This window comes from Anarhichas minor, unplaced genomic scaffold (genome assembly GCF_050575085.1).
Source record: "Anarhichas minor isolate MPS153535 unplaced genomic scaffold, ASM5057508v1 ptg000065l, whole genome shotgun sequence".
NCBI lineage: Eukaryota > Metazoa > Chordata > Actinopteri > Perciformes > Anarhichadidae > Anarhichas > Anarhichas minor.
The window spans coordinates 95,001-122,500 of NW_027466511.1; the positions used below are offsets into that span (position 1 = coordinate 95,001).

Here is a 27,500-nt window from a genome sequence, read left to right on the forward strand (position 1 = left end):
CCAGCTCCACTGGTTATATATACATTCTTATAGTGTTATTGAAATGAAACCACGTGATAAGTTTAGAGTCTCGTAAACATTAATCTGATGCTTTAATCTCTACTACAATGTTACATTTCATAAATTAAATAATTATTAAATAAATATATTAAATGATTTAATAAACTTCTGTTGTTTTGTTCTGTAAAGTATCTGAAGTAGTACAACAAAAGCAGATTACAACACTTCCCTCTGAGATGTACTGCAGTACAAGTATCACAGTACAAGTACATCAATCACCACAGTTCTTAGATACAGTACAAACAATCTCTAAACCAATTAAAATAATAAAAAATACTAATGTGTGATTGGGTAGTACTCGTATCCTAAATCCCGCCCTACTGAGCTGTGATTGGCTAGTAACTCTGCGTGACGTGACCCGGATGTAGAATCCCCCGGAACGAGGTCTTTTCGCGTCTCGCGTGTTTGTTGAAGTTACAGAAAACAGGTTGGAGTGTTTTTCTTCTATATTTATTAGTAACTTATATATTTACTATTAACGTTATACTGCTCCGGTGGTCGCGAGACATTTAGTTTCGTTTCACTGGCGACAGTTTTTTTCAGAAGTGAGAAATCGACAAGTTAGCTTAACAAGCTAACAAGCTAACACGTGTGTTTGTGGAGCAAAGCATCAACTAGTGTAACGAGTTAATCTAAATGAACCAGTCGTGTCACTGAGTATTCATTTCATCTGTCTCTGGTCTAAACGTCGTTATTTTTATTTAATGGTTTATTTGATGAGGGACACATTCATTAAAACATTGATGCTCCAGAGTTAGGTGTTACAAAGTAAACCTAAAAACAGTTAGTTAAGCTTTACAAAGCTGCAGAAACAATGGAAGAATATTAATATAAGTAGTATCATCATTCAGGAGACTCTTAGACTACAATGTCAAGTGCTAACAACAAAGACAACAACATGATGTACATACATACATATATATATCATAAAGTGTTCTCTCTCCACTGAACGAGTTCAGACTTTATCTTAACACTAAAGATCCACTTTTTCACTTTGGCCAAAGCATGTTTAGATAATGATGCATGAAATGCTTTTCTGTTCTTGTTCTGTGTGGTGTGACCAACGTGTCAGACTGAAGGTTTGGCTCCTTCATTGAAGCCGCTTCTCTTTGCTTCAGGACAGGGAGCTGAGGTTACATCGTGTTTATCTCGGTGTCTGTGTCCTCAGACTGAGACCACCATGACGTCGTTGGCCCACCAGCTGAAGAGGCTCGCGCTGCCTCAGAGCGACTCCAACCTGCTGACGCACAGAGAGGTCGCCTCGCTCCTCTTCGACCCCAAAGATGCTGCTTCCATGGACAGAAGCACCTTCTACGCCCTCGGTGAGTCCTGGTCTGGGTCTCAAATGACCACCAGAGACCAGCAGGTTACTCCTTCACCACGATTAACCCCCCCCCCCCCCCCCCTCCCTCCAGGCTGCACAGGGCTGGAGGAGCTGCTGGGAATCGAACCGGCCTTCCTGGAGTTCCAGGACACCCTCTTCAGCCGGGCCTCGCTGACCCTGGAGCGCAGCGTTCAGTCCAAAGAGGTCAACGAGAAGCTGGACGCCGGCATCTCGCTCTTCCTCACCCGCCTCTCCCCGTACTTCCTCCTCAAACCGGCGCACAAGTGCATGGAGTGGCTGGTCCACCGGTACGCTTCCTGAAGTCTGATTCTGCCACCTCTCTGTTACCGGTCTGGTGCTGAAACTCCAAACCTGTGTCCAACGCACAGACGGGTATCTTTAGGGTTTCATAGACACGAGTCCTCTTGTCGATACTCTTATTGGTTCTTTTTCATTATTTTATGTAAACATTGCTCAGAGTGCGTTCAGGTGTCCTGTTGGTGTCGCACACAGTACATGTTAGTTGTGTGTCGTTGTGTTGCAGCTTCCACATCCAGCTGTATAACAGCGACAGCTTGTTGTCCTGCGCGCTGCCGTATCACGACACCAACGTGTTCGTCAGAGTCCTGCAGCTACTGAAGATCAAAGACACCACCAACCGCTGGAACTGGCTGCAGGGCCTGCAGGTCTGACCTCCGACCCCGCTGCCCATTCCCGCTGTCGTGAATATAGAAATGTGATTATAAATGTTATTATGTGTGAACGCTGTGCTGCTGCATCCTCAGAAAGCTGGCGTGCCGCTGTCCAGAGGAACTCTGATCACTCACTGCTACACAGACCTGAGCTTCATGGACTTCATCTGCTGTCTCGTCACCGACGCCATCCAGGTAACGTCACGCTAACACCACGCTAACGTCACTCTGACGACACGCTAACACCACGCTAACGTCACTCTGACGACACGCTAACACCACGCTAACGTCACTCTAACAACACGCTAACACCACGCTAACGTCACTCTGACGTAACGCTAACACCACGCTAACGTCACTCTGACGACACGCTAACACCACGCTAACGTCACTCTGACGACACGCTAACACCACTCTAACGTCCCTCTGACGACACGCTAACGTCACTCTGACGACACGCTGCCGTCACGCTGACACCCCGCTAATGTCACTCTGACGACACGCTAACAACAAGCTAACGTCACTCTGACGACACGCTAACAACACGGTAACGTCACTCTGACGACACGCTAACAACACGGTAACGTCACTCTGACGACACGCTAACACCACGCTAACGTCACTCTGACGACACGCTAACAACACGCTAACGTCACTCTGACGACACGCTAACAACCCGGTGCCGTCACGCTATAACGCCACGCTAACGCCACACAGTGTGTTTTTACATGGAAGAGGTATTTAGATGATTCAGTAAGTAATGCTAACTCAGTGTAGAAATACACGCTGCAAGTAAAAGTCCTGCATTCAAGAATACATACATATTTACAGAAAAATTAACTAAATATTTATTCATTTTTTCCTCTTTGAGATTCTGAAAAAGATCAGACCATGAGAACCTGTTTGTAACTGAAGTCTGTTTTCTTGTCCTCCTTCTTCTCCTCCATCGTCTTGTTCTTCTCCTCCTTCTTGTTCTCCTCCTCCTCCTTCTTCTCCTCCATCTTCTTGTTATTCTCCTCCTCCTTCTTGTTCTCCTCCTTCTTGTTCTCCTCCTCCTCCTCCTTCTCCTCCATCTTCTCCTCCATCTTCTTGTTCTTCTCCTCCTCCTTCTTGTTCTTCTCCTTCTCCTCCTTGTTCTTCTCCTTCTCCTCCTTGTTCTCCTCCTTCTTCTTGTTCTTCTCCTCCTCCTTCTTCTTCTCCTCCTCCTCCTTGTTCTCCTCCTCCTCCTTCTTGTTCTCCTCCATCTTGTTGTTCTTCTCCTCCTTCTCCTCCATCTTCTTGTTCTTCTCCTCCTCCTTCTTCTCCTCCATCTTCTTGTTCTTCTCCTCCTCCTCCTTCTTGTTCTCCTCCATCTTGTTGTTCTTCTCCTCCTCCTTCTTGTTCTTCTCCTCCTTCTTCTCCTCCATCTTCTTGTTCTTCTCATCCTCCTTCTTCTTCTCCTTCTTCTTGTTCTTCTCATCCTCCTTCTTCTCCTCCTCCTTCTTGTTCTCCTCCTTCTTGTTCTCCTCCTCCTCCTCCTCCATCTTCTCCTCCATCTTCTTGTTCTTCTCCTCCTCCTTCTTGTTCTTCTCCTTCTCCTCCTTGTTCTCCTCCTTCTTCTTGTTCTTCTCCTCCTCCTTCTTCTTCTCCTCCTCCTCCTTGTTCTCCTCCTCCTCCTTCTTGTTCTCCTCCTTCTTGTTCTCCTCCATCTTGTTGTTCTTCTCCTCCTTCTCCTCCATCTTGTTGTTCTTCTCCTCCTCCTTCTTCTCCTCCATCTTCTTGTTCTTCTCCTCCTCCTCCTTCTTGTTCTCCTCCATCTTGTTGTTCTTCTCCTCCTTCTTCTCCTCCATCTTCTTGTTCTTCTCATCCTCCTTCTTCTTCTCCTTCTTCTTGTTCTTCTCATCCAACTTGTTCTCCTCCTTCTTCTTCCCCTCCATCGTCTTGTTCTTCTCCTCCTTCTTGTTCTCCTCCTCCTCCTTCTCCTCCATCTTCTTGTTATTCTCCTCCTCCTTCTTCTTGTTCTCCTCCTTCTTGTTCTCCTCCTCCTCCTTCTTCTCCTCCATCTTCTTGTTCTCCTCCTCCTCCTCCTTCTTGTTCTTCTCCTTCTCCTCCTTGTTCTCCTCCTTCTTGTTCTCCCCCTCCTCCATCTTCTTGTTCTTCTCCTCCTCCTTCTTGTTCTCCTCGTCCTTCTTGTTCTCCTCCTCCTTCTTGTTCTCCTCCATCTTGTTGTTCTTCTCCTCCTTCTTCTCCTCTATCTTCTCCTCCATCTTCTTGTTCTTCTCCTCCTTCTTCTTCTCCTCCATCTTCTTGTTCTTCTCCTTCTCCTCCTTGTTCTCCTTCTTCTTGTTCTCCTCCTCCTCCTTCATCTTCTTGTTCTTCTCCTCCTCCTCCTTGTTCTCCTCCTCCTCCTTGTTCTTCTCCATCTTGTTGTTCTTCTCCTCCTCCTTGTTCTTCTCCTCCTCCTTGTTCTTCTCCTCCATCTTCTCCTCCATCTTCTTGTTCTTCTCCTCCTCCTTCTTCTCTTCCATCTTCTTGTTCTTCTCCTCCTTCTTGTTCTCCTCCTTCTCCTCCATCTTCTTGTTCTCCTCCTCCTTCTCCTCCTCCTCCCCCTCCTTCAGGCGTATTCGGGTCACTCTGGAAGTTGCTCCCAGCTCAGAGTGATCTTCTCCTTCTACGCCTCCTCCATCGTCCCGGCTCTGGACGCTGTGGACAAAGTGTCCGACGCCATCATTTCCAAACTGCTGCCGTTCGTTCAGAAGGTAACGGAACGGAATGACGTTTCTTCTTCTTCTTCTTTCTGAAACGTTTCACATATAAAGTTCTGGTATCAGAGTACTCCTCGTCCCTTCAGGGTCTGAAGTCGTCTCTGACGGACTACAAAGCCGCCACCCTCATGATCGTGTGCCAGCTGGCGGTGAAGGTGGTGATGGAGGCGAGTCTGGTCGACACGCTCGCCGCCCACGTCAGCAAGTCTCTGCTCAGGGAGCCCGTGTTGGCCAAGGAGGGCCTGGGCTGCCTCGTGGTGCTGCTGCAGAACCAGAAGGAGGGCTCCGCCGGGCCCAGGTAGGACCGGGGATCAGCGTCGCACCTGGTCTGAGGGCGTGGCCTCGTCTCAGTTAATCATCGTCTTCTGTTTTGTCCCTCAGAGCCTTCGAGCGTCTGAGCTCCATGCCGTCGCTGGTCTCCACGCTGCAGGTCATGGCGGCTTCTCACGACGTCGGTCCTCTGCTGCGCTACCTGCTGCCTCACCTGGTCCACGCCGGGTTCACCTGCGGCTCAGGTGAGACGCAGACGGACCAGCTCGCCGTGTTGGAATCCGTCCTGCAGTCCGTCCCTCTGACCAGCGGCCTGGACCGAACCGTGGCTCGGTAAACACACCTTCACCTTCGCTCAAGATAAGATAGAAGTCTGTTCATCCAGAGGGGATTTGTTGGGAGGAGAGGAGAGGCTGGAACATGTGAATAGTTTAATATATAGAACTATAAGATGATAATTGACTATAAGAATGATTGATGTCATCATAACTGTTATTCTGCACTAAAGACGTGTTCTAGTTTCCATAGAGGAGCAGGACTTTTATTTTGAAAATCAGGACCACAGAGAGAAAAATGTGACTGGAGCGAAACCTGAACCTACTTTAGTGTTCAGAGGGTTGACCGTGAGGATCATAGAAACAATAATAATAATACGGTTTTCTTTTCCTCCGTCTGTTCTTCTTCACATCGCTGCTGTTCAGTAAAACCACAACAAACAGGAAGTCTTCATCTCAGGTGTTTGTGTTGCAGGTTGATGCTGGACGAGTATCTGAGTCAGACTGAACTCTCTGCTGAGGACATGTCGGCCCTCGACCACCGGCTCCTTCCTCTGGTTCGCCTGTTCGAGTCCAGGTGAGTCCACCTGCTGCTGTACCTGGTGGTCTTCATTTATTAGTGTTTTACCGTTTAATCTTTAACCAGATTAAGAGAACGTTGTTATTATAAACAATAGTTTGGTCTGTTGCTATCAGTCCCAGCTTACTTATTTAAATATAAAACACATCAGTCCATCTTGAGGAACACTGTGTTAGCATTAGCTCTGTGTTAGCATTGGCTCTGAGTTAGCATTAGCTCTGAGTTAGCATTAGCTCTGTGATAGCATTAGCTCTGTGATAGCATTAGCTCTGAGTTAGCGTTAGCTCTGAGTTAGCGTTAGCTCTGTGTTAGCGTTAGCTCTGAGTTAGCGTTAGCTCTGTGTTTGTCCTCCCTCAGATACTGTGCAGCTCTGGACGGCGTCCTCGCGGCTCACGTGACCGACCTCAGCAGCAGCGAGCAGAAACATCTCTACCACCAGTTCCTGTCTTTGTCCATGAGCAGCGGGAAGTACCAGGTACACACAGTATTGTGTTGTTGGTACTTAAGTATTTGTCTGCTAACTTATGATGTTAGTGTTCTTAATGAATCCTTCCTGTGTTTAGATAATGGGCGATTCTGACACGTCGCTGCTCCTCAGTCTGAAACACCCGCAGCCTTCAGTCAGAGTGTCGGCGGTGGATCACCTGATGGACGTCATCACCTCCGCACAGGTACGGCAGACAGTGCAGGTGAAGTCAGAATCACTGGAGACGGACTGGTTCTCTCTGCTACTTCTTAAATATTCATTCTTCTGTGGAACTACTTCAGAATAATGTCCTCGTCTACAAACACACTTCTGGTGTTCCTCAAGGCTCCAAACTGGGCCCCGTTGTTTTCTCTGATTATTAAAAACATCATGTACAGTATAATAAAGATACACACTGCAGGTATAAATACACACTGTAGGTATAAATACACACTGTAGGTATAAATACACACTGTTAGTATAAATACACACTGCAGGTATAAATACACACTGCAGGTATAAATACACACTGTAGGTATAAATACACACTGCAGGTATAAATACACACTGCAGGTATAAATACACACTGTTAGTATAAATACACACTGCAGGTATAAATAACTACAAATGCATCTCATGTTTCTCCTCAGCAGCAGAGTTTGGACGAAGTCTTCCTGAAAGACGCCGTCATGGACCGACTGAAGGACGACGTGCCGGAGGTCGTGTCCGCCGCTCTCAAAGTCCTAGAGGTCAGTGTGACGGTGGAGGACAGGTGTGACGGTGGAGGACAGGTGTGACGGGGGACAGGTGTGTGACGGTGGAGGACAGGTGTGTGACGGGGGACAGGTGTGTGACGGGGGACAGGTGTGGTGGATGAGTGAAGGCTTCAGCGGCGCCCCCTATAGGTCAAACAGCACAGTGTTGTTTTATAGGATCAGCTGATGATTGTTGTGTTCAGGTGCTTTTGGACGTGTTGGACCCCGAGGACACCGTGTCGTCTTTACTGTCTCTGCTGCACAGAGGCGATCTGTCGGTGGCTCAGCGCTGGTCAGTGAACTACACACACATCCATAACATTAACGTAATCGAACTAAATAATGTCACGTTATAATGACATCATCATATCCGTTATTGCTGACTGTCCTGTAAACGATGCCTTCTGGTGTCGTCAGTAACTCTGAACTCCGTGTTGTCTCCTGCAGGCTGCCGGTTCTGACGGAGGCGGTGCGTTTACTGTCCAACCCCCGGCTGGGAAAAGGGGACACGGAGCTGCTGCAGAAGACGGGCTGGAGGCTGCTGCCCTTCCTGGTGATCACCTCCCCCTCAGAGCTCCGCTTGGCCTCCTGCGTCGCCCGGAGCTCTGTCGTCCTCCGACACCCGCTCACCCTGAACTGGGCTCAAGGTGACGGATCAACTTTAAATGTCTTTAACTGTCTCGTCAGGTTCATGCAAACAGTGTTATTAAGAAACATTTATAATATAAATACTGGAACATAAGATTCTCCTTAGCTTAGCTTAGCATAAAGATCAGAACCAGCTAGCCTGGCTCTGTCCAGAGGTAACTATTGAAATAAACAGCACCTTTCATACAAACATGCAGCTCAACGTGCTTCAGAAAAAATAAGAAATAAACAACAATCAGTAAAATATAACTTTTAAATACAGAGAACCTTGTTGTTCTAATGTCAACACATCAACACATAAGAACATTAGAAGAAGAGAAGTGGAGGAGCTCAGTGATCTAATGTGAAATGAAATCATAGAGGACTTTACTGTGACCAGCACGTTGTCTCCAGACCATGTCTCATGTGGTCTCTTGTGGTCTCATGTGGTTTCATGTGGTCTCATGTGGTCTCATGTGGTTTCATGTGGTCTCATGTGGTTTCATGTGGTTTCATGTGGTTTCATGTGGTCTCATGTGGTCTCATGTGGTCTCATGTGGTCTCATGTGGTCTCTTGCGGTCTCTTGCGGTCTCATGTGGTCTCTTGTGGTTTCATGTGGTCTCTTGCGGTCTCTTGCGGTTTCATGTGGTTTCATGTGGTCTCATGTGGTCTCATGTGGTCTCTTGTGTCCTCTCAGAACTGGACGAGCTCCTGAAGAGAAGCGGTGAACCCGACTTCGTAGGTTTGGCCAACGAGCGTCTCGTCTCCACGTTGACCAAGAACCTTCTGAACATGGAGACCTTCTCCAGACGGGACGCGGTGAGTGTTGAGGGGTCAGAGTGTCTCCTCCTTGTTGTCACATGACTGTTGGTCTCGGATGAATCAATCATGACTTCATAGTTTCACACTTTAATGTTTCTACACACTGGTTAAAGTGAACTCTTTACTAGAGGAGAGATTTATAATGAGAACATGGAGAATAACATGTTTGATGAAATATCACAAATTTCAAGCTTTGTTTTGGCTGCTTCTTCTAACGGAAGCGTTTATCACACATGATGTGTTCAAGGACCGTCAGAAAGATGATAATCTGCCGATAATGACTGTTATTACAGCTTCTGGCGGTGATAAACGGTGTAGTTTTGGCGATTGTTAAAGAAAACATATTTTTCCCTCAGACGGTGAAGTTTCTGTGTTCCTGAAGCTCGTTGGTTTCTACTGAAGACGATCTTTAAAAACACAAATGTGTCGTTCATCACACAAACAGCAGGACAGGATGTCTTTGTTGGGGACTATTTCCAGCAACGTTGGTGTGTCTCTGCTCTTCAGATGGAGAAGCTGGCTGTGTCGGTGGAGCAGCACCGAGGCTCCGGACTCAGGTCCAGGGCCTCGTTCCCGGTCCTGACCAAGACTCTGCTGCTGGTTCTGGGCGAGCTGAGCGAGACCCAGCACCTGCTCACCGCTCAGAGGGTCTACGCGCTGCTGGAGGCGCCGCTGCTGGAGGTCATCAGGGAGGCCACCGCCACGCAGGTCAGACCAGATCCAGATCATCGACGACGAAACCTTTCATAACGTCACACACAGAGACGGGGACAGAAAGTGGACAGATTTGATCTCATAAAATCTTTTGAGTTCATTTGACATTTTATTTGCCGTCTGCAATGGATGACGACTAAGTTAAAAACATTAACAATATGATTTAAGGGGAATTAGTAATGTTGGAATTAAACCAACTGTGTCACAGATTAATATGGTATAAAATAATATCAGTAAACTGTCACTGATATGATTTGACACACAACGTATCAGAAACATGTTTGTGAAACATTTAAATCTGAGTTTGTTTATAAAGATGAACTAAAGGAGAAGTTTTATTATTTGAACCTAGAAAAGAGTCAATTTACTTTATTCTGAATCAGAAGGGAAGAAGTTCATACATTTTGAAAATCTCATTAGAATCATTTATACAATAAAGTAACAAAAAAAGTTGCAGCTGACATGTTTCTGAACAAATATTTGATAAAAAACACATCTTTTATTGAGACCTCGTTATTGTTTTTTCTGTGTTTTAACAGGAAGCTGGGTGCTGTGTCGCTGCCCCCCCCTCCTCCTTCTCTGAAGCCATGACTCTGTACCTGAGCAGGTGTGGCCAGCAGCCAGGTGAGCGGCTGGACAGAGAGTTCAGCTTCGTCCTGATCTCTCTGCTCGGAGACTTCATCTCCTCCCTCAGGTGTCACGACACGTCCTTCAAAGGTAAGTCCACTTTAGTTACTTAGAGTTCACCTGACGAGACACTCGGCATGTCATGTGTTCAAGTCTCTACCAGGTGAGTTCACCTGACGAGACACTCGGCATGTCCTGTGTTCACGTCTCTACCAGGTGAGTTCACCTGACGAGACACTCGGCATGTCCTGTGTTCACGTCTCTACCAGGTGAGTTCACCTGACGAGACACTCGGCATGTCGTGTGTTCACGTCTCTACCAGGTGAGTTCACCTGAAGAGACACTCGGCATGTCGTGTGTTCGCGTCTCTACCAGGTGAGTTCACCTGAAGAGAGACCTTCATCATGTTGTGTGTTCACGTCTCTACCAGGTGAGTTCACCTGACGAGACACTCGGCATGTCCTGTGTTCACGTCTCTACCAGGTGAGTTCACCTGACGAGACACTCGGCATGTCCTGTGTTCACGTCTCTACCAGGTGAGTTCACCTGAAGAGACACTCGGCATGTCGTGTGTTCGCGTCTCTACCAGGTGAGTTCACCTGAAGAGAGACCTTCATCATGTTGTGTGTTCACGTCTCTACCAGGTGAGTTCACCTGACGAGACACTCGGCATATCGTGTGTTCACATCTCTACCAGGTGAGTTCACCTGACGAGACACTCGGCATGTCGTGTGTTCACGTCTCTACCAGGTGAGTTCACCTGACGAGACACTCGGCATGTCGTGTGTTCACGTCTCTACCAGGTGAGTTCACCTGACGAGACACTCGGCATGTCGTGTGTTCACGTCTCTACCAGGTGAGTTCACCTGACGAGACACTCGGCATGTCGTGTGTTCACGTCTCTACCAGGTGAGCTCACCTGACGAGACACTCGGCATGTCGTGTGTTCACGTCTCTACCAGGTGAGTTCACCTGAAGAGACACTCGGCATGTCGTGTGTTCACATCTCTACCAGGTGAGTTCACCTGAAGAGACACTCGGCATGTCGTGTGTTCACATCTCTACCAGGTGAGTTCACCTGAAGAGAGACCTTCATCATGTTGTGTGTTCACGTCTCTACCAGGTGAGTTCACCTGACGAGACACTCGGCATATCATGTGTTCACATCTCTACCAGGTGAGTTCACCTGAAGAGACACTCGGCATGTCCTGTGTTCACGTCTCTACCAGGTGAGTTCACCTGACGAGACACTCGGCATGTCCTGTGTTCACGTCTCTACCAGGTGAGTTCACCTGAAGAGACACTCGGCATGTCGTGTGTTCGCGTCTCTACCAGGTGAGTTCACCTGAAGAGAGACCTTCATCATGTTGTGTGTTCACGTCTCTACCAGGTGAGTTCACCTGACGAGACACTCGGCATATCGTGTGTTCACATCTCTACCAGGTGAGTTCACCTGACGAGACACTCGGCATGTCGTGTGTTCACGTCTCTACCAGGTGAGTTCACCTGACGAGACACTCGGCATGTCGTGTGTTCACGTCTCTACCAGGTGAGGTCACCTGACGAGACACTCGGCATGTCGTGTGTTCACGTCTCTACCAGGTGAGTTCACCTGACCAGACACTCGGCATGTCGTGTGTGTTCACGTCTCTACCAGGTGAGTTCACCTGACGAGACACTCGGCATGTCGTGTGTTCACATCTCTACCAGGTGAGTTCACCTGAAGAGACACTCGGCATGTCGTGTGTTCACATCTCTACCAGGTGAGTTCACCTGAAGAGACACTCGGCATGTCGTGTGTTCACATCTCTACCAGGTGAGTTCACCTGAAGAGAGACCTTCATCATGTTGTGTGTTCACGTCTCTACCAGGTGAGTTCACCTGACGAGACACTCGGCATATCGTGTGTTCACATCTCTACCAGGTGAGTTCACCTGAAGAGAGACCTTCATCATGTTGTGTGTTCACGTCTCTACCAGGTGAGTTCACCTGACGAGACACTCGGCATGTCCTGTGTTCACGTCTCTACCAGGTGAGTTCACCTGACGAGACACTCGGCATGTCCTGTGTTCACGTCTCTACCAGGTGAGTTCACCTGAAGAGACACTCGGCATGTCGTGTGTTCGCGTCTCTACCAGGTGAGTTCACCTGAAGAGAGACCTTCATCATGTTGTGTGTTCACGTCTCTACCAGGTGAGTTCACCTGACGAGACACTCGGCATGTCGTGTGTTCACGTCTCTACCAGGTGAGTTCACCTGACGAGACACTCGGCATGTCGTGTGTTCACGTCTCTACCAGGTGAGTTCACCTGACGAGACACTCGGCATGTCGTGTGTTCACGTCTCTACCAGGTGAGCTCACCTGACGAGACACTCGGCATGTCGTGTGTTCACATCTCTACCAGGTGAGTTCACCTGAAGAGACACTCGGCATGTCGTGTGTTCACATCTCTACCAGGTGAGTTCACCTGAAGAGACACTCGGCATGTCGTGTGTTCACATCTCTACCAGGTGAGTTCACCTGAAGAGAGACCTTCATCATGTTGTGTGTTCACGTCTCTACCAGGTGAGTTCACCTGACGAGACACTCGGCATATCGTGTGTTCACATCTCTACCAGGTGAGTTCACCTGAAGAGACACTCGGCATGTCGTGTGTTCACGTCTCTACCAGGTGAGGTCACCTGACGAGACACTCGGCATGTCGTGTGTTCACGTCTCTACCAGGTGAGTTCACCTGACGAGACACTCGGCATGTCGTGTGTTCACGTCTCTACCAGGTGAGCTCACCTGACGAGACACTCGGCATGTCGTGTGTTCACGTCTCTACCAGGTGAGTTCACCTGAAGAGACACTCGGCATGTCGTGTGTTCACATCTCTACCAGGTGAGTTCACCTGAAGAGACACTCGGCATGTCGTGTGTTCACATCTCTACCAGGTGAGTTCACCTGAAGAGAGACCTTCATCATGTTGTGTGTTCACGTCTCTACCAGGTGAGTTCACCTGACGAGACACTCGGCATATCATGTGTTCACATCTCTACCAGGTGAGTTCACCTGAAGAGACACTCGGCATGTCCTGTGTTCACGTCTCTACCAGGTGAGTTCACCTGACGAGACACTCGGCATGTCCTGTGTTCACGTCTCTACCAGGTGAGTTCACCTGAAGAGACACTCGGCATGTCGTGTGTTCGCGTCTCTACCAGGTGAGTTCACCTGAAGAGAGACCTTCATCATGTTGTGTGTTCACGTCTCTACCAGGTGAGTTCACCTGACGAGACACTCGGCATATCGTGTGTTCACATCTCTACCAGGTGAGTTCACCTGACGAGACACTCGGCATGTCGTGTGTTCACGTCTCTACCAGGTGAGTTCACCTGACGAGACACTCGGCATGTCGTGTGTTCACGTCTCTACCAGGTGAGGTCACCTGACGAGACACTCGGCATGTCGTGTGTTCACGTCTCTACCAGGTGAGTTCACCTGACCAGACACTCGGCATGTCGTGTGTGTTCACGTCTCTACCAGGTGAGTTCACCTGACGAGACACTCGGCATGTCGTGTGTTCACATCTCTACCAGGTGAGTTCACCTGAAGAGACACTCGGCATGTCGTGTGTTCACATCTCTACCAGGTGAGTTCACCTGAAGAGACACTCGGCATGTCGTGTGTTCACATCTCTACCAGGTGAGTTCACCTGAAGAGAGACCTTCATCATGTTGTGTGTTCACGTCTCTACCAGGTGAGTTCACCTGACGAGACACTCGGCATATCGTGTGTTCACATCTCTACCAGGTGAGTTCACCTGAAGAGAGACCTTCATCATGTTGTGTGTTCACGTCTCTACCAGGTGAGTTCACCTGACGAGACACTCGGCATGTCCTGTGTTCACGTCTCTACCAGGTGAGTTCACCTGACGAGACACTCGGCATGTCCTGTGTTCACGTCTCTACCAGGTGAGTTCACCTGAAGAGACACTCGGCATGTCGTGTGTTCGCGTCTCTACCAGGTGAGTTCACCTGAAGAGAGACCTTCATCATGTTGTGTGTTCACGTCTCTACCAGGTGAGTTCACCTGACGAGACACTCGGCATGTCGTGTGTTCACGTCTCTACCAGGTGAGTTCACCTGACGAGACACTCGGCATGTCGTGTGTTCACGTCTCTACCAGGTGAGTTCACCTGACGAGACACTCGGCATGTCGTGTGTTCACGTCTCTACCAGGTGAGCTCACCTGACGAGACACTCGGCATGTCGTGTGTTCACATCTCTACCAGGTGAGTTCACCTGAAGAGACACTCGGCATGTCGTGTGTTCACATCTCTACCAGGTGAGTTCACCTGAAGAGACACTCGGCATGTCGTGTGTTCACATCTCTACCAGGTGAGTTCACCTGAAGAGAGACCTTCATCATGTTGTGTGTTCACGTCTCTACCAGGTGAGTTCACCTGACGAGACACTCGGCATATCGTGTGTTCACATCTCTACCAGGTGAGTTCACCTGAAGAGACACTCGGCATGTCGTGTGTTCACGTCTCTACCAGGTGAGGTCACCTGACGAGACACTCGGCATGTCGTGTGTTCACGTCTCTACCAGGTGAGTTCACCTGACCAGACACTCGGCATGTCGTGTGTTCACGTCTCTACCAGGTGAGTTCACCTGACGAGACACTCGGCATGTCGTGTGTTCACATCTCTACCAGGTGAGTTCACCTGAAGAGACACTCGGCATGTCGTGTGTTCACATCTCTACCAGGTGAGTTCACCTGAAGAGAGACCTTCATCATGTTGTGTGTTCACGTCTCTACCAGGTGAGTTCACCTGACGAGACACTCGGCATATCATGTGTTCACATCTCTACCAGGTGAGTTCACCTGAAGAGACACTCGGCATGTCCTGTGTTCACGTCTCTACCAGGTGAGTTCACCTGACGAGACACTCGGCATGTCCTGTGTTCACGTCTCTACCAGGTGAGTTCACCTGAAGAGACACTCGGCATGTCGTGTGTTCGCGTCTCTACCAGGTGAGTTCACCTGAAGAGAGACCTTCATCATGTTGTGTGTTCACGTCTCTACCAGGTGAGTTCACCTGACGAGACACTCGGCATATCGTGTGTTCACATCTCTACCAGGTGAGTTCACCTGACGAGACACTCGGCATGTCGTGTGTTCACGTCTCTACCAGGTGAGTTCACCTGACGAGACACTCGGCATGTCGTGTGTTCACGTCTCTACCAGGTGAGGTCACCTGACGAGACACTCGGCATGTCGTGTGTTCACGTCTCTACCAGGTGAGTTCACCTGACCAGACACTCGGCATGTCGTGTGTGTTCACGTCTCTACCAGGTGAGTTCACCTGACGAGACACTCGGCATGTCGTGTGTTCACATCTCTACCAGGTGAGTTCACCTGAAGAGACACTCGGCATGTCGTGTGTTCACATCTCTACCAGGTGAGTTCACCTGAAGAGACACTCGGCATGTCGTGTGTTCACATCTCTACCAGGTGAGTTCACCTGAAGAGAGACCTTCATCATGTTGTGTGTTCACGTCTCTACCAGGTGAGTTCACCTGACGAGACACTCGGCATATCGTGTGTTCACATCTCTACCAGGTGAGTTCACCTGAAGAGAGACCTTCATCATGTTGTGTGTTCACGTCTCTACCAGGTGAGTTCACCTGACGAGACACTCGGCATGTCCTGTGTTCACGTCTCTACCAGGTGAGTTCACCTGACGAGACACTCGGCATGTCCTGTGTTCACGTCTCTACCAGGTGAGTTCACCTGAAGAGACACTCGGCATGTCGTGTGTTCGCGTCTCTACCAGGTGAGTTCACCTGAAGAGAGACCTTCATCATGTTGTGTGTTCACGTCTCTACCAGGTGAGTTCACCTGACGAGACACTCGGCATGTCGTGTGTTCACGTCTCTACCAGGTGAGTTCACCTGACGAGACACTCGGCATGTCGTGTGTTCACGTCTCTACCAGGTGAGTTCACCTGACGAGACACTCGGCATGTCGTGTGTTCACGTCTCTACCAGGTGAGCTCACCTGACGAGACACTCGGCATGTCGTGTGTTCACATCTCTACCAGGTGAGTTCACCTGAAGAGACACTCGGCATGTCGTGTGTTCACATCTCTACCAGGTGAGTTCACCTGAAGAGACACTCGGCATGTCGTGTGTTCACATCTCTACCAGGTGAGTTCACCTGAAGAGAGACCTTCATCATGTTGTGTGTTCACGTCTCTACCAGGTGAGTTCACCTGACGAGACACTCGGCATATCGTGTGTTCACATCTCTACCAGGTGAGTTCACCTGAAGAGACACTCGGCATGTCGTGTGTTCACGTCTCTACCAGGTGAGGTCACCTGACGAGACACTCGGCATGTCGTGTGTTCACGTCTCTACCAGGTGAGTTCACCTGACCAGACACTCGGCATGTCGTGTGTTCACGTCTCTACCAGGTGAGTTCACCTGACGAGACACTCGGCATGTCGTGTGTTCACATCTCTACCAGGTGAGTTCACCTGAAGAGACACTCGGCATGTCGTGTGTTCACATCTCTACCAGGTGAGTTCACCTGAAGAGAGACCTTCATCATGTTGTGTGTTCACGTCTCTACCAGGTGACGTGTGGTGGAACCCGGAGAAGCTGGACACAAACACCTGTTGTTATCTAGGGCTCACCTGCCGCCTCTTCAGTGTCATCATCAGCGGTGCCGGCGAGGGGCCGGCAGCTGGCAGCTTCAGAGATTTAATGAAGCTGCTCATCCAGGTATGAGGTCACTTCCTGTTTACCAATCACACCTGTGATTCACCTCGGATCGATTGTTGTTTTTTTACTTTAAAAAAATAATTACAAGTTTTGGGAAAATTACATTTATTCAGGTTGTGGATTTAGAGAAGAAGATCTGTACCAGCCGATTAGCTTAGCTTAGCATAAAGACTAGCCAGACTAGCCTTTTCCCCAGTTTACAGTCTTTATGCTAAGCTAAGCTAACCAGTATCAGTCTGACTCTCAGAGAGGCTTCCACTAAATGTTGACTGTTCCTTTAAGGTGACTCTTACCTTCGTCCACCTCTTCCAGGTTCATCTGAGCGAGCCGCCAATGCTCTTCCGCTTCCTGTGCGTGCTGTGGGGGTACAGCAGTAATCACGGTGACCAGCTGGACGTGAAGGTGGGCGCCGTCCTGCAGACCCGGGCTCTGTACGTGGGCGGAGCTCTGCTGAGCACCCAGCCGGCCGCCACGCTGGAGCAGCTGGTCGCTGCCGACTCGCCTGGTAAAAGAAAAACCTCATTAAAGGGTCCATCTGGGTTTAACAACATGCTAACATGCTAAGCTAAGATGTTGACAATCACTCTGTCTGTCTGTCTCTCTCTGTCTGTCTGTCTCTCTCTCTCTGTCTGTCTCTCTGTCTCTTAGTGGTCCCGTCCTTGCTCTGCTGTCTCACCTCTCCGGTTCGGGAGGTCCGGAGGGCAGCCCTCAGCGCTCTGCACAGCCTATCAGGAGCCGGCGCTTCTCCCTTCCAGCCAATCACAGAGAAACTTCTGAAGACCTCGGAGGAGATCATCGCCGACCCGTCGTACCTGAGCCAGGTGAGCCCGAGTCACACAAGACAGTGACCCGTCATGTAATAGTTAGTGGAGGTTATTGAAATTAATGTCTTCAGGGTGTCAACTTTTATCTGCTTCAAACCTTTAAAAAGTAAATATATATACACATTTATATATATCTATATACATTATATAACATTGTTCTTTGTACTGGCGGCTGCAGGCTCTTGGCGTGCTTCATGACGAGTGTTCGTCCGTTAAAGTGACGACGCAGCAGAAGAAGCTGCAGTCGTCGATCCAGCAGCTGCTGCAGAGCGTTCAGACTCCCAGCTGCCCGACCTACAGCGCCTGCAGCCTGCTGCGAGCGCTGAGCCGCCTCAACGGACAGGTGAGAGCAGGAACACACCTGTAAACACTCATCAGCAAACTGACCCAACATGTCGTTTTCATCACGTGGATCCGGTGTCTTCTCCTCTCAGTCCGTGCTGTCCGAGCTGCTTCCGGTTCTGGATCGTCTCCTGGAGCAGAGCGGCCCCGACACCCCGACCCTGCTGCGGGCCGAGACCCAGCTGATGCACCTCGTCCTGGGGAAGTACAACGAGGCGTCGGCCCCCCTGCTGGCCGAGGACCAGAACTGTTTGGATCTGTTTGTCAGAGCTCTGAAGACCTCGACCCAGCCGCACCCCGACATCCCCAGCTGCCAGATAATCGCCCTGGAACAGGTCAGTGTTGAGATCTACCAGGAGCGCATTTGAGTTATCAGCCTCTTCATCCTGCCTCTTCTTCGTCCTGCCTCTTCGTCCTGCCTCTTCGTCCTGCCTCTTCGTCCTGCCTCTTCGTCCTGCCTCTTCGTCCTGCCTCTTCGTCCTGCCTCTTCGTCCTGCCTCTTCGTCCTGCCTCTTCGTCCTGCCTCTTCTTCCTGCCTCTTCTTCGTCCTGCCTCTTCGTCCTGCCTCTTCGTCCTGCCTCTTCGTCCTGCCTCTTCGTCCTGCCTCTTCGTCCTGCCTCTTCGTCCTGCCTCTTCGTCCTGCCTCTTCGTCCTGCCTCTTCGTCCTGCCTCTTCTTCCTGCCTCTTCGTCCTGCCTCTTCGTCCTGCCTCTTCGTCCTGCCTCTTCGTCCTGCCTCTTCTTCCTGCCTCTTCTTCCTGCCTCTTCGTCCTGCCTCTTCTTCGTCCTGCCTCTTCTTCGTCCTGCCTCTTCGTCCTGCCTCTTCGTCCTGCCTCTTCGTCCTGCCTCTTCGTCCTGCCTCTTCGTCCTGCCTCTTCGTCCTGCCTCTTCGTCCTGCCTCTTCGTCCTGCCTCTTCGTCCTGCCTCTTCGTCCTGCCTCTTCGTCCTGCCTCTTCGTCCTGCCTCTTCGTCCTGCCTCTTCGTCCTGCCTCTTCGTCCTGCCTCTTCTTCCTGCCTCTTCTTCGTCCTGCCTCTTCTTCCTGCCTCTTCGTCCTGCCTCTTCGTCCTGCCTCTTCGTCCTGCCTCTTCGTCCTGCCTCTTCGTCCTGCCTCTTCGTCCTGCCTCTTCGTCCTGCCTCTTCGTCCTGCCTCTTCTTCCTGCCTCTTCGTCCTGCCTCTTCGTCCTGCCTCTTCGTCCTGCCTCTTCGTCCTGCCTCTTCTTCGTCCTGCCTCTTCTTCGTCCTGCCTCTTCTTCGTCCTGCCTCTTCGTCCTGCCTCTTCGTCCTGCCTCTTCGTCCTGCCTCTTCGTCCTGCCTCTTCTTCCTGCCTCTTCTTCCTGCCTCTTCTTCCTGCCTCTTCTTCCTGCCTCTTCGTCCTGCCTCTTCGTCCTGCCTCTTCTTCCTGCCTCTTCGTCCTGCCTCTTCGTCCTGCCTCTTCGTCCTGCCTCTTCTTCCTGCCTCTTCGTCCTGCCTCTTCTTCCTGCCTCTTCGTCCTGCCTCTTCGTCCTGCCTCTTCGTCCTGCCTCTTCTTCCTGCCTCTTCTTCCTGCCTCTTCGTCCTGCCTCTTCGTCCTGCCTCTTCTTCCTGCCTCTTCGTCCTGCCTCTTCGTCCTGCCTCTTCGTCCTGCCTCTTCGTCCTGCCTCTTCGTCCTGCCTCTTCGTCCTGCCTCTTCGTCCTGCCTCTTCTTCCTGCCTCTTCGTCCTGCCTCTTCGTCCTGCCTCTTCGTCCTGCCTCTTCGTCCTGCCTCTTCATCCTTCCCCTTCTTCGTCTCAGATCACCAGGCCGTTCTTCTCGGCCCTCGGAGACGAGGCGGTGCAGCAGAAGCTGCTGTCGGTGATGCTGGACGTGCTGGTGGAGAGCCGGAGTCCTCTGGTGGCCAACACCATCAGCAGCGTGTTTAAAGGGGTGAGAGACCAGCTGCTGCACAGCCTCAACCTCTGTAGACACCACTTCCTGTCTGTTAGTCAGCTGACCTTTTGTTGTTCTTTGTGTCAGCTGACGCTGGACGCTCAGCTGGTGGCCAATGAGCTCGCTCCTCCTGAGAAACCCAAAGTGAGCGTGACGGTGCAGCAGAGCCGCCGCAGCAGAATGAGCCAGAGGTGAAGTTTATTTACAAGTACTGTACAATAGTGAGGTACTTATTGTAATGTTTCTGCTACTTTATACTGTACTCCACTTCATCTCAGAGGTACATGTTGTACTTTGTGTCTCCATCAGGAGGCCTCAGGAGGCCGGTCCACAGGGGGGCGCTGTGTCCTGGAACAGAGTCACTCTGATCCTGGAGCTGCTGCAGCACAAGAAGAAGCTGAAGCGAGCCCAGACGCTGGTGCCGGTTCTGTTCTCTCTGCTCGCCAGGTAACATCTGTCCTGCTCTCTAAGTGATCATTCATGTCCTCGTTGGTTAGGAAGTGATATGTAGTACAGCAGCACAGAATAGAATATAAAGGAGCATCAATTAAAACAGAAACAGTGTCATATGAAGCACTCTGGACCTACCAGACGTTCTGACATGTGTTGTGTTCTCAGGAGTCTGGAGCCGGGTACAGATGATCACACCAACATGGAGTACACCAAGCAGCTGCTGCTCAGCTGTCTGCTCAACGTCTGCCACAAACTGTGTCCTGAAGGGGGCGCTGTAGGTCCCGGTAGGTCATTGGAGGGAGGACGGGTCACGAACACCGTTTCCTCTGCAGGAACTCACTAACTGAGCCTGTTCCTCATGTTCTCCTCCTCAGACGTGCTGGATGAAGATAAGTTCAGCGTGGAGCTGGTGGTTCAGTGCATCAGAGCGTCCGACATGCCGCAGACTCACCACCACGCTCTGCTGCTGCTGGGCGCCGCCGCCGCCATCTTCCCTGTGAGTGTCTTCATCTAAAGCCAGCATTGTTATGATCTAGCAGAACACAGTGATGATGGTCTGACCTGTGTGTGGCCCTCCAGGAGAAAGTCCTCCACAACATCATGCCCATCTTCACCTTCATGGGAGCCAACATCATGCGTCTGGATGACGCCTACAGCTTCAGAGTCATCGACCAGACGGTGCAGATGGTGATACCGGCTCTGATCCAGGTGAGACTGGAGACCAGCTGCTGGAGGCCAAGAGTTACAGGATGGAAAGATTCATTAACCTTCTTCCTCTTCTTCTCTTCCTCCTGCCTCTCTTCCTCCTCCTCCTCCTCCTCTTCCTCAGGCCCACCAGCTGTCTGACGGCAGCTCTTCGTCTCACGTGGTGTCTGTGGTGACTCGTGTTCTTCATGTGTTTGTTGACGCTCTTCCTCACGTTCCTGATCACCGGCGTCTTCCCATCCTCAGTCAGCTGGTGACCACGCTGGGCCCCGCCCGCTTCCTCTGGGTCCTAATGCTCCTCCTGTTCAAGCTGCACGCCACGCAGACCGCCAGCTCCACAAGCGAGAAGGCGAGTGTAGCAGCAAGGCATTGTGGGAGTTGTAGTCTGAGGCTTTAACTTGTGAATCAACGTGTACATTTTCAGCTTCGACTGATCCCACAGCAGGAAATAAAAAGTGTGTTTGATGTGTTTTTAGGATGCAGCTCTGGAGAAAGACGTGGACTTCTGGATTTCTCTCTGCTGTGAGTTCGAGGTCAGCGATCAGCTCACCTCCCTCATCAACATCCTCACCTTCCTCCTGCAGCTGCCCGACGACAAAGACGACGGTGAGGAGCTCATCAACAGTACAAATAACATGTCCTTTAGGGCTGAATTTAGGCTTAAGAAGAAGAAAACATTAAAGTCTCTGGATGTGTCCATCCTCTGCAGCTCCGGTGAAGCGCCGGCCGGGACCCCAGAAGAAGAAGAAGGCTGAGGAGGAGAAGGTGGAGGAGCTGATCTTCAGTCTGGAGGCTCACAGCAGCAAAGAGCTGAGACACTTCAAGTTCCTCTCCGTCTCCTTCATGGCTCAGCTGCTCGGCTCGGCCGGCTTCATCGGGAAGGTGGGCGACGTCTACGAGGCAGCGTTCACAATACCAAGTGTTCTGTAGCGTATGTAAACATGTGGTGGTCTGTTTTCAGGTGGCAGACAGAGGAGACGCTGTGGACGAGTCTCTGCAGCAGAGGTGAGTTTAAAGTGACACCTTAAAGGTGAGTTTGTATGTGAAACAGCAGGCTAACGGGTCGCTGGTGTTTCAGGCTGCTGGAGGAGATCCTGCGTTACATCCACGGCGTCGCTCGCTGTGTGGAGGACAACGCCGACAAACCCACCGCCAAGTTCTGGAGGGTTCTACTCAATAAGGCCTACGAAGTCCTGGATAAGGTCAATACATACATCTATCTATCTATCTATCTGAATACAAGGATCCCTCAGATGTGTGTTATTACCGCCGTCACCTGTCAGCACATCGGTCACCGTGTTGTTGTGGTCTTCTGTTGCCCAGGTGAACTCCTTGTTGCCCACGGACACCTTCATCACGGTGATGAGGGGGCTGATGGGCAACGAGCTGGCGTCAGTCAGGAGGAAAGCTCTGGAGCTGCTGAACAACAAGCTGCAGCACCGCACTCAGTGGGAGGACCAACAGGTGACGTTGTACAGCATGTGATTTAATATCCAACACTATATGTTAATGATAGAATCACACGTTATTAAGTAATTATAACATCTACTTAAGTTTAATTATTATTATTGAATCATTCTTTTCTCAGGTCACTGTGCTCTTACAGCTGATCGGCGACCTCCTGAGCATTGTGGGTAAAAGTAGTTGTCAGGTGATGGAGCAGGAGGCGGAGCAGGAGGCGGCCCAGGGGGCGGAGCATGCCATCAACCGACAGACGGCGCTCTACAGCCTCAAGCTGCTCTGTCGCAGTCTGGGCTCCGCCCACCAGGAGGCGTTCGTCCCCGTGCTGCAGCAGACGGTGGACATCGTGATGAAGACGGAGGAGGAGAAGAACGTGACGAGCAGCGCTCTGCTCTGCATCGCCGAGGTGGTCGGAGCGCTGAAGGCCCTCGCCATCCCTCAGCTACCGAGGTATGTAAATATAATATAATATAATATATAATATGTACCTCTGAATATTATTGATAGTAACTCCTCTGTGTTCTGTCCCCAGGTTGATGCCGGCGGTGTTGACTGCGCTGACAGACAGGAAGGAGCTGTTGACCAATGAGATCTACCTGCTGAGCGCTGTCACCGCCCTGCAGCGCGTCACCGAGACGCTACCTCACTTCATGAGCCCGTACCTGCAGGACACCACCTCACAGGTAGGCCTCACCCGAGCGGCACCGCGCCCCAACACAGGAAACGACACGCTCACCAGGTGTTTGACGCTTCACTTCCTGTCCCCCCCCACCCCACACAGGTGTGTCGGCTGACTCGTCTGCTGGAGTCTTCCTCGTCCTCTTCTTCGGCCGCCGCTCAGCTGAAGACGCGTCTCTCCTCCCTCAGGAGCTCCCTCGCCACCCGGCTGCCCCCCAGGGTCCTGCTGCCCACCCTCACCAGGTGCTACAGCAGCATGGTGCTGGACAGGAAGGTAGAGATGAACTGCTTCCTGTAGTTCTCTACACTCGTAAACAAAGAGGTTCTCTCTCGTAGTTCTGGAGGAAAACTTCTTTTATCTTCTGCTTTCATTTAAAAGAAAGTCAAAGAAGCTGAAGGATAGAAGTCAACTACTTCTCCCAGAATGCATTTCACTAACAACATAACATATCTGAATACGTCAATAACATAAAGCATAATCACTGATCGGCTGTGTTTCCCTGCAGCGTCAGCTGGGGGCGCTGATGAGCATCCTGAAGGAACACATCGGTCACATGGAGAAAGACCAGCTCAACTTCCACCAATCAGAGCTCACCTCCTTGTTCCTCGTGGCCCTGGACTTCAGAGCCCAACACTGTCAGGTGAGTCCGATGTTTACGCCTCGTTGTTGTTGTTTACAGGTGTTGATGTAAACAAAGTGTCTCACGTTCAATCTCTAGTTTCAAGTCTTCTTCAATACAGCATGATGTTCATTTAGTACATTATGGTCCATTTAGAGTCAAACAGACTATAAAGCAGGGGATGCTTTAGGGGCGGGGCTACATGGTGATTGACAGGTCTCTAATAGACCATAAAGCAGGGTATGCTTTAGGGGCGGGGCTACACGGTGATTGACAGGTCTCTAATAGACCATAAAGCAGGGTATGCTTTAGGGGCGGGGCTACACGGTGATTGACAGGTCTCTAATAGACCATAAAGCAGGGTATGCTTTAGGGGCGGGGCTACACGGTGATTGACAGGTCTCTAATAGACCATAAAGCAGGGTATGCTTTAGGGGTGGGGCTACACGGTGATTGACAGGTCTCTAATAGACCATAAAGCAGGGGATGCTTTAGGGGCGGGGCTACACAGTGATTGACAGGTCTCTACCAGAGACGTCATTGGTTCACGTCACGAGCTTTAACCCCTGACTTCCTGTCTGCAGGGAGATCTGCAGAAGACGGCGGAGGTCGAAGGTCATGTTATCGACTGTCTGCTCACCATGGTGATGAAACTATCAGAGGTCACATTCAGACCACTGTTCTTCAAGGTAACCTGTCTGTCTGTCTCTCAGCTGTCTGTCTGTCTGTCTCTCAGCTGTCTGTCTCTCTGTGTCTCAGCTGTCTGTCTGACTGTGTCTCAGCTGTCTGTCTGACTGTCTGTCTCTCAGCTGTCTGTCTCTCTGTGTCTCAGCTGTCTGTCAGACTGTCTGTCTCTCAGCTGTCTGTCTCTCTGTGTCTCAGCTGTCTGTCTGACTGTCTGTCTCTCAGCTGTCTGTCTGACTGTGTCTCAGCTGTCTGTCTGACTGTCTGTCTCTCTCTCAGCTGTCTGTCTGTCTGTCTCTCAGCTGTCTGTCTGACTGTCTGTCTCTCTGTGTCTCGTCTGTCTGTCTGACTGTCTGTCTCTCTCTGTCTCTCAGCTGTTTGACTGGAGTAAGTCGGACACTAAAGAGCGTCTCCTGACTTTCTACCGTCTGGTGGACTTCATCTCAGAGAGACTCAAAGGACTCTTCGTCCTGTTCGCTGGAAATCTGGTGAAACCGTTTTCTGAGCTGCTGCGACAGACCAACCGCTCCAAGACAGGTTATTTTGATTATTATGATGATTATCATTATATAGTTTGATTTATGTGCAGTTCATCCTTTATTGTATTCTACTCTTTTAATTGATTTAACTTTATTTTATTTTTTTTAACTTTATTTTATTATATTGTAATTTATTACATTTTATTTTATTATACTTTATTGTATTTATTGTACATGACTTAATTAAATGATATTGTTCTATTGTTTTATTTATATATTTTATCCTTATTTGATTTTAAATAAAGTAACTATTTTGTACATTTTTATTTATTTATTTAGTGTTTTTATTTATTTTCGTATTATATTTTAATGAAGTTATTTCATTTCATCTTATTTATTTTATTACACTTAATTGTTTAATGTCTTTTAATTTTAACTAAATTAGTTTTTAATGTTATTTTATTATTATAATATAATATTTTACTTTGATTTATTCAATTTATTTATTACACTGAATTAAATTTAATTGTAATAAATTTGATTTGACTTAATTTTATTATTTTATTTATTATACTTTTGTTTTTCTTTATTAGATATTTAAAGTTAAATTATTTATTTTATTACTTTAAGATGAATCATAATGATGATGAACACTAACTGATTATTGATTATTGATCATGTCTCTGATAGATGATCATGTCTCATGTCTCTGATAGATGGTGATTATTATTGATGTCTCGTGTCTCATGTGTCTCTCTCAGAGTGTCTCTTTGACTGTGAGGAGAAGTCCTCTCTGCTGCTCTTCTCCGTCCTCGACTGTCTCTTTAAGATCTTCATGTTCGACTCTCACAAGTTCATCAGCAGAGAACGAGCTGAAGTTCTGATGATCCCATTGGTGGACCAGGTGAGGGTCACACACACACACACCTGTCTCTCGCACACACCTGTCTCTCACACACACCTGTCTCTCACACACACCTGTCTCTCACACACACCTGTCTCACACACACACACCTGTCACACACACACACCTGTCTCTCACTCACACACCTGTCTCTCACACACACCTGTCTCACACACACACCTGTCTCTCACACACACACCTGTCTCTCACACACACCTGTCACACACACACACCTGTCTCTCACTCACACACCTGTCTCTCACTCACACACCTGTCTCACACACACACACCTGTCTCACACACACACACCTGTCTCACACACACACACCTGTCTCACACACACACACCTGTCTCTCACTCACACACCTGTCTCACACACACACACCTGTCTCTCGCACACACCTGTCTCTCGCACACACCTGTCTCTCACACACACCTGTCTCTCACACACACCTGTCTCACACACACACACCTGTCTCTCGCACACACCTGTCTCTCACACACACCTGTCTCTCACACACACCTGTCACACACACACACCTGTCTCTCACTCACACACCTGTCTCTCACTCACACACCTGTCTCACACACACACACACACCTGTCTCACACACACACACCTGTCTCACACACACACACCTGTCTCACACACACACACCTGTCTCTCACTCACACACCTGTCTCACACACACACACCTGTCTCTCGCACACACCTGTCTCTCACACACACCTGTCTCTCACACACACCTGTCTCTCACACACACCTGTCTCTCACACACACACCTGTCTCACACACACACACCTGTCTCACACACACACACCTGTCTCTCACTCACACACCTGTCTCACACTCACACACCTGTCTCACACACACACACCTGTCTCTCGCACACACCTGTCTCTCACACACACCTGTCTCTCACACACACCTGTCTCTCACACACACCTGTCTCACACACACACACCTGTCTCACACACACACACCTGTCTCACACACACACACCTGTCTCTCACTCACACACCTGTCTCACACTCACACACCTGTCTCTCGCACACACCTGTCTCTCACACACACCTGTCTCTCACACACACCTGTCTCTCACACACACCTGTCTCACACACACACACCTGTCTCTCACTCACACACCTGTCTCACACACACACACCTGTCACACACACACACACCTGTCTCACACACACACACCTGTCTCACACACACACACCTGTCTCTCACTCACACACCTGTCTCACACACACACACCTGTCTCTCACTCACACACCTGTCTCACACACACACACCTGTCTCACACACACACCTGTCTCTCACTCACACACCTGTCTCACACACACACACCTGTCTCTCACTCACACACCTGTCTCACACACACACACCTGTCTCACACACACACACCTGTCTCACACACACACACCTGTCTCTCACTCACACACCTGTCTCTCACTCACACACCTGTCTCACACACACACCTGTCTCACACACACACACCTGTCTCACACACACACACCTGTCTCTCACTCACACACCTGTCTCACACACACACACCTGTCTCACACACACACACCTGTCTCACACACACACACCTGTCTCTCACACACACACCTGTCTCACACACACACACCTGTCTCTCACACACACACCTGTCTCACACACACACACCTGTCTCTCACACACACACCTGTCTCTCACACACACACCTG

General features: G+C 49.8%; 1 protein-coding gene across 3 annotated transcripts in view; it reads left to right on the forward strand.

Annotated features, from left to right (window-relative positions):
• Positions 1–422: 422 nt before the first annotated feature.
• heatr1 (HEAT repeat containing 1) overlaps positions 423–27,500 on the forward strand; it is a 29,324-nt gene continuing 2,246 nt past the window's right edge. Inside the window, exons 1-41 of one of the 3 annotated variants that reach the window (XM_076078311.1) lie at positions 423–487; positions 1,179–1,382; positions 1,476–1,692; positions 1,929–2,070; positions 2,170–2,271; positions 4,674–4,814; positions 4,907–5,118; positions 5,202–5,423; positions 5,841–5,942; positions 6,303–6,420; positions 6,509–6,616; positions 7,062–7,160; positions 7,370–7,458; positions 7,614–7,813; positions 8,492–8,613; positions 9,124–9,324; positions 9,870–10,047; positions 16,582–16,730; positions 17,043–17,235; positions 17,379–17,551; positions 17,733–17,897; positions 17,989–18,231; positions 19,666–19,797; positions 19,888–19,991; positions 20,110–20,247; positions 20,419–20,537; positions 20,628–20,749; positions 20,833–20,961; positions 21,083–21,307; positions 21,435–21,564; positions 21,668–21,840; positions 21,920–21,963; positions 22,037–22,160; positions 22,282–22,422; positions 22,547–22,869; positions 22,952–23,102; positions 23,201–23,371; positions 23,604–23,738; positions 24,302–24,406; positions 24,776–24,938; positions 25,642–25,784. In XM_076078311.1, coding sequence (XP_075934426.1) covers positions 1,241–1,382; positions 1,476–1,692; positions 1,929–2,070; positions 2,170–2,271; positions 4,674–4,814; positions 4,907–5,118; positions 5,202–5,423; positions 5,841–5,942; positions 6,303–6,420; positions 6,509–6,616; positions 7,062–7,160; positions 7,370–7,458; positions 7,614–7,813; positions 8,492–8,613; positions 9,124–9,324; positions 9,870–10,047; positions 16,582–16,730; positions 17,043–17,235; positions 17,379–17,551; positions 17,733–17,897; positions 17,989–18,231; positions 19,666–19,797; positions 19,888–19,991; positions 20,110–20,247; positions 20,419–20,537; positions 20,628–20,749; positions 20,833–20,961; positions 21,083–21,307; positions 21,435–21,564; positions 21,668–21,840; positions 21,920–21,963; positions 22,037–22,160; positions 22,282–22,422; positions 22,547–22,869; positions 22,952–23,102; positions 23,201–23,371; positions 23,604–23,738; positions 24,302–24,406; positions 24,776–24,938; positions 25,642–25,784 — 6,090 coding nt within the window. In that variant the 5' untranslated portion in view covers positions 423–487; positions 1,179–1,240. The remainder of the gene's footprint in view (positions 488–1,178; positions 1,383–1,475; positions 1,693–1,928; positions 2,071–2,169; positions 2,272–4,673; positions 4,815–4,906; positions 5,119–5,201; positions 5,424–5,840; positions 5,943–6,302; positions 6,421–6,508; positions 6,617–7,061; positions 7,161–7,369; positions 7,459–7,613; positions 7,814–8,491; positions 8,614–9,123; positions 9,325–9,869; positions 10,048–16,581; positions 16,731–17,042; positions 17,236–17,378; positions 17,552–17,732; positions 17,898–17,988; positions 18,232–19,665; positions 19,798–19,887; positions 19,992–20,109; positions 20,248–20,418; positions 20,538–20,627; positions 20,750–20,832; positions 20,962–21,082; positions 21,308–21,434; positions 21,565–21,667; positions 21,841–21,919; positions 21,964–22,036; positions 22,161–22,281; positions 22,423–22,546; positions 22,870–22,951; positions 23,103–23,200; positions 23,372–23,603; positions 23,739–24,301; positions 24,407–24,775; positions 24,939–25,641; positions 25,785–27,500) is intronic. The other 2 variants (XM_076078313.1, XM_076078312.1) reach the window with 2 other exon arrangements.